The sequence below is a fragment of the Ctenocephalides felis genome, unplaced genomic scaffold, assembly GCF_003426905.1.
Source record: "Ctenocephalides felis isolate EL2017-DRISC unplaced genomic scaffold, ASM342690v1 CF-g0.4_SCAFFOLD_01604, whole genome shotgun sequence".
Taxonomy (NCBI): Eukaryota; Metazoa; Arthropoda; class Insecta; order Siphonaptera; family Pulicidae; genus Ctenocephalides; species Ctenocephalides felis.
In genome coordinates, this window is record NW_020537758.1 from 42,374,928 (window position 1) to 42,386,922 (window position 11,995).

At 27.9% G+C, this 11,995-nt stretch overlaps 1 protein-coding gene across 1 annotated transcript; it reads right to left on the minus strand.

Annotated features, from left to right (window-relative positions):
- Positions 1-1,643: 1,643 nt before the first annotated feature.
- On the minus strand, positions 1,644-2,459 carry LOC113373795 (achaete-scute complex protein T8-like). Its single transcript, XM_026614070.1, has one exon. The coding sequence runs from the start codon at positions 2,457-2,459 to the stop codon at positions 1,644-1,646; it is 816 nt and encodes a 271-aa protein (XP_026469855.1).
- Between the last annotated feature and the right edge of the window lie 9,536 nt (positions 2,460-11,995).

Genomic DNA, 11,995 nt, shown 5'->3' on the forward strand with positions numbered 1-11,995 from the left:
ACAAATAATTTATTATAAATTTCGATTACCAAACTACTTAACAATATATACAATTGCACAGTCTTCGCTTATCACTATTTTATAGACAAACATCGTGATCTATTAAAAATTAGTATACTTAATCAATCATAAATTTAAATGGCATCAAAAATTTAATCCAAAAAAATAATATGAAATAAAATAATAAGTTTGAATATTCTGGGTTGTTTAATTATTTACTTAGAACTATTGTTACTTCTAGAAGATTTTGAAACTATAGAAAACATAAGAGAAACAGATTTTTGAGAAGTAGATAAAAAAGTTGAATACAAATTTGTAAGTTAATGTAGTTCTGATATTTTATACTGCATCAAAAATATTATCATATGAAAATTATTGTATATATATGCAAAACTTGTTGACCTTGTTCATTTCCAACAATATTCATAAACAGCCCAGAAACATATTTTCAGAACTTAAATACTTATCAGTAATTTGGTATCGCTATTTTAAAATCTAGGTATATTAAAAAGTCTTATACCAAACTATGATTACATACTTAAAATTAGCTCTAGTAAAATAATAATATTAAACTACATATACATTTTTTCTTGGTCTGTTCTTTTGTATTGTAATTTAACGCCTCGTAATTTCTTTCAATTAATCATATTTTATAAATATCATATAATTGACGTAATTGTTAATTATTAGATTTTAAGGCACATATGTGTTGCAAAACAAAAGAACAAAGCTTAGACAATTTTCCCAATAAAATGAAATCATACACAAAAATAAATAATATAATTAATTTTTCAAATAAATACCTTCACCACAATAAATAAATAAATAAATACTTTCCAATTTTTACTTTTTCTTCATAATTCAAAATTCGAAAGTCTTTAAGCGTATTTCATACATATTTGATTTTCTAAAAGTTCTATAATTATATGTGCTTAACTGTTTATTTAGAAAAAAATTATTATTAAAAAATAATAATCTTAATAAAATATTAATAAATAAATCAGTACACATAAGGCAGTGCAGTTAAACTGGCAGTAACACATTCTAAGACGAAGATATAAATAAAATATTTTGCTTGAATATATTTTTCGATTCAAATCAAATCTATAAAACAATAATATAATAATTTGAAAAAATAAACTTTAAGGTTTCAAATTTTTAATTTATTTTATAATTTTAGAAGCATTCAATTTTTCTGTCAGCTTAAACGAGCAAAATATTCATCATATCTTCATCTACTAGAATCTCAATATTATCTATAATTATAATTATTTTTATATTAATTTACAAATTTACAACCGACACTTTTGGTCCTTTGTGTCAACTTAACCAAAATGTTATATATGGCATAAAAAGTTTAATTTATTAAATTCAATGTTAAACGACTATTAAATTCATTTGATTACTTCTATTAAAATATATTTTTTAAAATTAAATTTTGAAGAACTATTCACAACACTTATAACTTTTGAAATGGTAACTCAAATATAAATTAAAATCAAGCATGGATATTTTTTAAATATTAAATAAGCCTCTACATAAAAATATAATTAAATGAATAATGAAAATATAAAGAAAATTGAGTACTGAAATATATTTAGTTGTTGGAATATTGTCATCAAATTTAATTTTAAAAAACTTCTTCATGTACTCACAACACCTGACATTTTCTGTTGAAGTTCCCACCAAGCCATTACGTCAATTACTCCTTCGCCAGTTTGGCTATCCATGACATTTTCATCATCAACTTCTCGTTTGACACTCAAAAGACTGCCATAAACTCTTGCTACTTCTTGTTGGTAATCCAAAAACTGATCATCACTTTGCATCAACTCATCATCATTTAGAGGTATCTGATTTTCTTGATCTTCGTCAAATAATGGAGGAAGAACCCTGAAAGTCTCATATTGTTGTGGTGTAGATGCGTCTGACAGTGACAACGAAATTTGGTCATCAGGAAGGGAAAATGAAGTGGTGTTTTGGGAGGTTATGGACTCCGTACCGTCTGTAAGTGCCAGTAAATCTTCTAGAGCTCTGATGTATTCCACTGCCATTCGTAAAGTATCAACTTTACTGAGTTTTTTAGATCCTGTACCTGATTTGTGACCAGATGCTGATTCAAAAGCAGCAGCTACTTCACAAGGAATATGTTGGCGCAACATTGCAAATCCGTTATTCACTTGTTTAACTCTATTACGTTCCCTGGCATTTCTTCTTGCCACAGCGTTAGGAAGAGCCGATGAGGATTTATTATCCCTCAACTTCGACTTCTTCCTAGCCCTGAGCAAATCGGGTTGATTTTCACTGTTTTCATTATCAAATTTCTGTGGTTTTCGTACTATCAAAATGTCATGCTTGGCAAGGGGTTTAGGATCTATAGTGGTCAAATTCTGATTGTTGTTATTGGTCAACACTAATTTCACATGAGGTGCATAAGTCACAACACCTATTGTAGCCATGGCTAACTCACGTAAATTTTTAATTAATCCTTTCACTGAGTTACCTTGAACTGGACACGTCTACCCTTAACGAGAGCGGTAAGTGAACTAAGGTTTGCGAAAAATAGTACGTGCGCGCGCGACAAAACAGGGAAAACCCCGCCTATTTTGATATATAAGGGTATTGAAAATCGCGCAGTAGTGGGGCGAGTTTGAAAATATATTGAATTATATATCGGCGATATGTTCGTTGGTACCTCTATAGTTGTGTACGTGCATTTCAGTTTGATTACCTTCACATACGCGGGGTACCTTTAGGGGTCTGTCGGGAAGGAAGCAGGGAATGTCAAGAAAAAATAAAGAGCTGGATTATAAAGAAAAATTTCGTTTTATTGAAGATTGATTACACTCTATAAAGAAGAGAAAAATGGCAAATATTGAATTATATATGCTTCTTGCACTTTTTTTCATAAATACCTAAAGCTATGACCAGCTACTAAATATAGTATGATATTATTTTGCGATTAATAATTATGAATAAACCTGAAAAGTTTTTTTTATTATTATTACATAAGGAAATATTAATTTAAAAATACATGTTTTATAGTTATTAACTGAATTTTTCCAGATTTTTGCTAAGAAGTTGTAATAATTTTCTTCGTTTAATCTTAGTTTAGTTTAAATACAACGTCATAATTAAATTTATTAACTAAGTATTTTTAGTACAATCAGTTTAAATAATCAAGAAGAAAATTTTTGTAGTACTATAAAAATAATACTTCTATCTTAATAATTTTATAACAAGTCATTCATAGAGATTAAGATATATCTAGTATTATATAATACTAATAGTAATCTAAGCAATGTTTTATAGCCTTCACCATACTTAATAATTTACATTTTATGACATAAAATAATAAAGAGAATAAAATTCCTTTTATAACAAAAAAAAAGAAAACATGAAAAGCAAATATATAATTTGAATAAATTAATGTAGATACTGTTATATTATTAATTTACTATTGCATATGAAACGCTAGATTTCTCTCTAAATTATTATTTTTTCTTCTAATCTAACTTTTTTCTCTCTCTTTTGATGCTTGTAAGATTTCACTGTATCTTGATTGCTATTTTCAAGGATATAAAAAAATTTAATTTAAAAAAATGATTAACCCACAAACTGTGACAAAGTTTGTGGGTTAGGCCATTGCATAACAGTTTGTGACTGTTATGCATTGGCAGTAAAAATAACATTATAGAAAGTATTGATATATTCGAACATTAAATACTTTTTCAAATCAAAAATTAAATAATTTTTTCCTCAGTACCGTAAAAAAATTTTATCGAATTTTGAATCCTATCTAATGAAATTAAAATAATTTAAGTATTTCAATTTGTAATAATTGAAATACAAAACTAATAATTGTTTGTGCTCATTTATATTAAGATAATATCTTAATTTTTAATAATCTCGTGAATTCAACGTTATATTTCCAATTCATAAGAGTAATAGAGTTAATTATTTTAGCACTTCAACAATCATGAGAAATTATAAATAAAGAAATTTTCTATATAATATAATATATATTTATATATATATATACCACGGATAACTCAAAAATAAATAGAATGTGATTTTTTTTAACAATATTTGATGTATAACCAGCCACCTTGATTCTTACGACTTTGCTGTGGGTGCGATAAAAAGAACCAACTGAACCTTTATTTTAGCAAAGATGTGAACAATAAAAAATAGTAAACAAAAAAGTAAATTAAGTTTAAAGAATGCAATTTTATAAGAGATAAATTAAATAAATTGATATTCCGGCTCTCCTGATGAATATTTTTGTCTAGACTGTCGTGTCTATTGTACTAGATCACGAAATATCACGTGGGAAAGGGAGGAGTATAGTAAGATATCACGAGTACTTTTTTTACCTGAATTAGTTTAAAAAAATCTAAACATTTTCAAAAAAATAAATAAAAAAAGTACAATTTTTTTCAAAACTAAAAATATACGTGATGTTTGATGGAGGAGGGAGAGTAATTTTGAATATCACCAATAGATCATTGAAATATGCTGTGCTATTTTTGTAAAAAAAATCCCATAAAATTGGTATCTTCTATTCTATCTATTTATTACTGAAAGATAAATTGGACCTTTGTGCTCCGCCCTACCCTATGTCAATTTTATTTTATATTAAAATTTATTATGTGTATTTTTATTATTATTTAAAATGTATGTATACACTTTTCTGTTAAATTACTGAAACACGTAACATATTTACATAATAAAATAGTTTTTCTTCAGTACGCTTTGTATGACGACCGCTTAGTATGACAAGATTTCTGTGTTCCTTCGATGTCATACTAAGCGGATTCTACTGTATATTTATTTTTCGGTCTTCGGCCTCGTTTTGTCCCTCAATGACCGTAAGCGCGCGCGTCAGAGGGGATGTCGTGTTCTAGAAAAGCGCGGCGGGAACTACCATATGTTTTTTGTTGTACGAAGGTATTTGTACGTTACGCGGGCTCCGGGCTTTTGAGCGTCAATAGATTCGTTGCACATGAATTCAGCGTGCTATCGAATTGCCTCAGTATTGGTGACGGTACAAAAGCACGTGTTATAAAATTAATATAACGTTGAATAATCAGAGAGCTAATAGAACTAGACCGAGGATTTTTCTATTAAAATTAATAATAAATAATTAATAAAGCGCAAAACACACATTTCCTTGTCATAATTCTATGATTTTTATAAAGTATCAAACTAGTGGCGTATGGTATCGTGCCTCCAGACAAATTGCTAAAACTTCTCGTACCAAAAATTATTTTTCTAAAAAAAGATTTTTTTTTAACTTTGAAAAAACAAAAAATAGATTTTTGTGAAATTTTACATTTTTGAAATAAATGACTGTTTTGGAAAAAATCTAAAAAAAATGTTTTTTATTTATTTTGATATATTTTGGAAATTTTGTTCTTTTTTTCAAAGCAATCGCACTGCTTTAGCTGCATAGAGATGAAACTAATCTGCAACTAAATAGTAAACTAATTAGCACTACTCCTTATCAATACGAATCAAATGTTTTTTTAATTATTCAAATCGGTTGAACTGTGTTCCCGAAATCGTCGACGAAACTTTGTATCCGCACACAAAAATGGATGTATATATGTAATATACATCCATTTTTTCTAAGATATGCCAAAACGTTCAGAAACCTTCGAAATGTAAAGATATATAAAAATTTTCATTTTCGATTATTTTGAGATTACTATTACTTACCCTACGGAAAATAAATTCTTGAATTTATTATTAATTTTATATCATTATACGGCAGTAAGATAATACATATACGACACATTTATATTTATTATATTAATATGTAAATTAAGCTACGTTACATGATATTTATTAACTGCAATGAGAATTCTCAAAGTAAAAAACAAAAAAACCCTTCATAAACTTATATGTAACTATGACAAAGTAATTTCTATAAATTATTGTTATAGAATTAGAGAAAGTATTATTATCTTTAAAAGTTAAAAACTACAGTTTAAATAAAATTATTTCCTCAGTAGTTTAATATGAGCTCAATTACTGTTTTATTAAATTTTGAATAGATTAGAGATCCTACAATCAATAAATCCTATCTAATGAGTATGAAAAAAATGGTTAAGGTGTCGAAAAAATCATCTAACTTATAAGGATGCTTTAAAAATATATTAAAAATTATACACAGTTATATAATTATATATAGTTAAATCATACATTATACCAAAAAGAGGCAATGATTATTTCTATTTTTTTATATTTGTGAAAATGAATATTCATACGATCCAAATTAAGATCAAGGAAAATAAAAACTTTCAATTAAATTGAATTAAAAAACGTATGCTAATATGCACAGATACTGTTCAAAATATTAATTTAATTTAAAGGCTTTTTGATAATTATCATGTGCAAATATTATGAAATTGCTTTGACTTTGGATTTTAAATATGCAAAAATTGACAAAATAGAAAATTTATCTTTATTGCAAGTAATAAAATAGTATACAAAAATTCAGCAAAAAGCATTCGAGAAACAATGTTAATGTATGTAAGTGAATTTTATAGGCCAATTCTGCAGCACAACAGACCAATGTTATGGCAAGGCCAACTTCTATACATTATGTTACTGAATCATACTGAATACTGTCAAAATGTCATGTATTTGCTGTGCATTCAGGCGTTTTACACATAAACTGTAACGTCACTCGTATGTTATGAAGCTGAGTCAGAAAGACCCTGTTGTCTAAGATCGTTTTTTGACATTTGTGCGGTTTCTAGGTTAGTTTTTCTATTTGACGCCTGACTGCAGAGCAATCACATGGCTTTTGTCAATATTTAGAACGAATTAGTAAGGAAAGTTCTTCACAACCTAGCCTTGAAATAATATTTTTCTGTTATGCGGCAGAATCGGACCATGACATACATTTTTAACCAAACTAATAAAATTAAAAACATGCTAAAGCTGAAGTAGAATTAGTAAAACTATACTTTTTGAATTGGTAAGTTAACCGTACAGCGTATTGATTTACAAAAATTGCAAATCTATTTTAAAAGATATATTTGTTTGCACACCTTCCATAAATCTTATACAGTACGTGGTACTTATGATAATATAAAATTTTGTCAGTGCTTTTATCTTTTGTGTTACTAAACACACAAAGAAGACACTTATCAAAAGACAAGTTGTCCTAATTATCAAAACATAAATGTGTAATACAATTTTTCTACTAGATCTCTCACTATTTGTGCCGTCGAAAGAAATGCGCTCGTGCCGCCAAATTGATAGTATGATTAAAAAAATCTATTATGTTCAGATTTCGAAGTAATACGAAGCAAGTAATAGCATTTTACTCGGTTCGAACAGCAGGATAATTAATAATGCTGTATAGATTTTGTTGTGACTTACTGCTCATCATTTTTCATAATATAGAAAAGCTTTTGTCAGGTATAGATCGAGTATTGTAAGTAAAATATAGTATGTGCTAGAGTAAAACTATAATTGTTGAAATAGAACACACAGAATTTCATATATAATCGGTGGTTCTTTCCTAGGGTTGGTTCGTAAGCTGAGATAATCTCCATCTCGATTCAGGGAAGAATAGTGTGAAAGATTTCCCATTGCCATTTTACTTCGTAGTGCTTAAATAGGCTTATTTTCAATTGTAGACATAATTTTTTGTTATCTATATTTTCAACTGAAAATGCAAATTGCTGCTGCCCGATGTCAGGTTACCACAGGGCTTTGAACTCGCGACCCTGAGAGCGGACTCATTTACGAAAATCAATTTCATATATAAAAACGAATAGGAAAATTTTGTTACATATTTCGAGTGAAAAATGCAATAAAGAATAAATTTGAATAAGAGTTTCCTAGAACTATACATTGCATCATTATGGAATTCAGAGTTGATTTTGTTCATATTCGCACGATTAGTATTCTTATTAATTTATTATTTTCTAATTTATTTATATGCTTTTTAACAAATAAACTGAAGCAAAATTTTACCAACTTTAAATAGCACTCGTAAGCTAAAACTAGTTTTGAATCGATTATTTATGATTGACTGATATTTAATCACACAAGTTGGTGCTGCAGATTAATGATCTCTTTAACGAATTTTCTTGACGATTTCTTAACAAGGCCCCCGGGTGTGAAGTTCAAACTTGGAAGTCCTTGCAAAAACGAGTTTCTAAAAGGTTACACAACTGAATTTTAAGTTAAGTTCTCATGTGTAATGTAACGTCTGCCTGGGACGAGGGTTCGACTTTGCGATCCGGTTTGACTCGTCAACGTTTTTAAAAGGAACACTGGATTTCTGTTATTTTATATATTTATGTAGTTCTACCTACAAACGGGATAATTCTAATAGTATTGTCTCTGGCATTGAAATGAGAATATTTGATTTTTGATCTATAGATGTATGCCTAACAAAGTTTTACGACTGTATCCCCCCCCCCCCCGTCATGGACAACTCCGATAACGAGCAGTAGTGATATCAATTTTCGCTCGGAAATATAGATCTAAACGGACATTGTTGCATCAAATTGTATAATAAGACAGCCCTTTTAGATATTATCTATTAATAAAATAATCAAATATGACCTAATAATAAGACGTAAGGAAAAGTTTCAAGCCAACAGCTTATAGGACGAAAGACTCTAATTGCTATTAAAATGTAATATAAAAAATTTTTTTATAAAAATGATAATAATACATATAAATAATAAACAAAAAGTCAAAAAAATATTATTTATAAAACTCAGAGCAAAAATCTTTCACATCATAGTAGAAACCCACAAGGCAATCATTTTTCTCAGTCTAACAATATAAATCATCCGCACTGTACTTGAAAAGTATTCTTTGTGTGAATATATCGGGTTGCTGAAATTTGTACGTTACTGTGACAATAAATATTATTTTCCCATAGATATTTTTCAAGGTTCTCCGTAAAATTCAGTTGAATTAAGTAAATGATGCATTCCCCTAATTTTGTTAAAATTTTAATCTTTTGTACCTTATTTCCCCTAGATAATATATGATAGAATAAAACTCATATATTAGATGGACTATTGATGGAGAATGATGATGGATATAAGTACATAGATAAATTTATATATATATATATATATATATATATATAAGAAAAGAAAATTGGAAATTTCTCATACAGAAACATATCAAACATTTTCGTGTCATTCTTTAATCCTTAATTTTTGTTCACCCAACTTCAAGTTTTAGTACCAAATGCATTGAATTAAAGTTAGTTTATTAGAACAAATAAAAGAAGATAAGTAACTAGTTATTAGTTTTACCATTGGTCATTCTTCTTTTCAAATATTTTTGAACAGAATTTTAAATACGGTTCCTGAACTAGACCTGTTCTATCAGTTTGAAAAAAAAAATCAAAACAATTCAGGGATAATGTTCTGTTTCTCACAAAATTAGTTTAGAAACAGGCACATAGGCAAAATAAAATTTTATATACAATTTTAAAAATTTTTGGAAACTCGATTATGCAAAAATAAAATTCAAATTTATTGGTGCATGATATATTTATCGCAAGCATTTTTTATAGATTTAATATCCAGTTCATATTTGATAAAGAACAAAATAAAAAAATATTATTTTATAGCAAGATATTACTACATCTACGTTATTTCTGGTTCTACATCCCCCATCAAGGGAAATATACATATGCATATATATAAGTTGTCAGCGTTAATATGACGGGGTTGGTCGGTGGAGACAAAACATTTACCATACAGGTGTTTTTAATGAATATGAGGCACCTGCCCGATCTGAAGAGATCGGAGAGTATTCTCTTAATCGTCATTGGCAGTAGTAGTTTAGAGGAAATTGGGAAACATGGATCGACTTTAACCCATATACCGACTAGGTTCAGCCTATTTTTGGCAAACCAAAAATCGAAAAATTTCGAATCTAATATTTAATTCAAAATATTTTAGTTACCTTAATTTTGTAAATATTAATTTGTTTTTTTTTCTTTCTTATGTATGATTTAAAGTTCTACCATTGGTGTTCTAAATGTTTGAAAACAAAATCTTGAGAAAATAGAAACCAAGAATCTTCACAACGTCAAAATAAGATCAAAGAACCATTTTACAAGACAAATCTTATATTAGTTGATTTTGAACTAATCAAAAAATAATGACAAAATGTGAACTGAAATGGTGATTGTTCAAGAAACTTCACAAGCAATGTTATATTATTCTGTATTTCCAGCGAACTCCAGGCTCCCCTATATCGAAAAGGTGCAATTAATGCAATATTACGAAAAGGGAAATACACTGGGCACAATATATAGCACGTGCAAAATGAGTTCAATGTCGACACGCGAAAGTATGGATATAATTATCATAAGTTGTTTGATTAGTAATTAAAATTATGTCTTAATTGATTTTTTATTGAATAAAAGTCCTTACTAAATGCCAACAAGATTAAATATTACGTCAACTAATGTTATATGCAATGGTGTAATTATAAAATTTCACTGGTGGTTTTAGAGGAAAAATCTAGATATGCATAGAAAAAAGCATAATTTTGTTGGAAGTCAGCTAAATTAGTTTATTTTACTTAGATTTTAGAATATCTATATCAGTATCTATATATTAAAATAATATTTCTTAAACCAACTTGGTGCGAGTAATTTTTATTTTTTTGAAATTTTAATTGGCAATTATTGAAGATAGTTTATATTGTTAGTTTGTATAATTTCATGCTTTTCTACAACCCTCTCCGAAATGTATGCTAGTATTTATGATAATCGATTAGTTTGCATGTCTAATATGTTTTGTCCAAATTTTCGTATACATGTTCCACAAAGTAAATTCAATTTGTTAAGAAGTAATCTCAATTTACTCTCCCTTATAAAATCAGTCCCAGCTCGTGCCATTTAAAGATAACCTATCTACTTGTGGCTAGATCTCCCAAGAGCTGACAATTTCCTCATACATATTTTACCTGTTTGTTCCAATTGTAATGTGCATGTATATGTTTAAAAAAATTTATTATCTTTACAGGTGGATCTTAATTTTTTTCCGACAAATCTACATTACACCTGCACCGCGGAGCTGATGCTTCGCCCGGCGCGAATGTTTTAACTAAAAAGTCGGAAGACTTTTGAAATTAATACTAAAAAACTGAGAGAGGACTCTGGTGCTTTGAGACAGTAGCTGAAAACGGAAGCTAAATCAATTTTAATTTGATGATTTCAAACAATGGTTATTGGATCTATGAATAATTTGGAGAAGTATTGGCGAAAGGATTCAGAAAACTCTAATAAAAATATTATGTAAAATATTTCTAGAATATGAGGATTTGCTCTTAGATAAGTTGCATCAACTTCCAATTTTATTTAGACATAAATATTAAAATTTAAGAAGGTTTTGTAAATTTTTTGAAGTAAAACTATTATGTTTTTAAATATTTATAAAACATTAATGACATTGAGCTCCGCGTATATTTTATATAACATTATTTGTACATATGCACTTTCAAACTTTTCAAAGGAACAACTCCGCAGAAAATGATAGTTTTTGTTAGGAACTTAAAAAATGAATTTTTCTGCTAATAGTTTGAAAAACCAAGATTTAATTTCTACCGATAATTGCCAACTACAGTCAACACATTGTATTTTTTAAAAATAATTATTAAGAATATAAACAAAAGACGAATCCTCATGCAATGGTATCATAAATCAACTGATCTCTTGTCCATAAATAAAAAATATATATTTTTACAAACGACAAATTAAATATTTAATTTTTATGGCTCAAGCCAATCCATGCATCAAACCAAAAAAATTGAATTCTTATAATTCTCAAACTTTATACTGCAATCATTCTTATTTTAATCAACGCTAATGATGATACGCGTTAATCAGTATTTTTTAATGATTTCTACGCTGCATTATTTGTTTAGGTTATTATAATTAAAATATGAAATTACTTTGAAACATTTTCGAATTTTACATTTAATTTTCAGG

Bases quoted from the DNA above. Each gene is read 5' to 3' on its own strand.
- LOC113373795 (XM_026614070.1), bottom strand. From the start codon at position 2,459: ATGGCTACAATAGGTGTTGTGACTTATGCACCTCATGTGAAATTAGTG.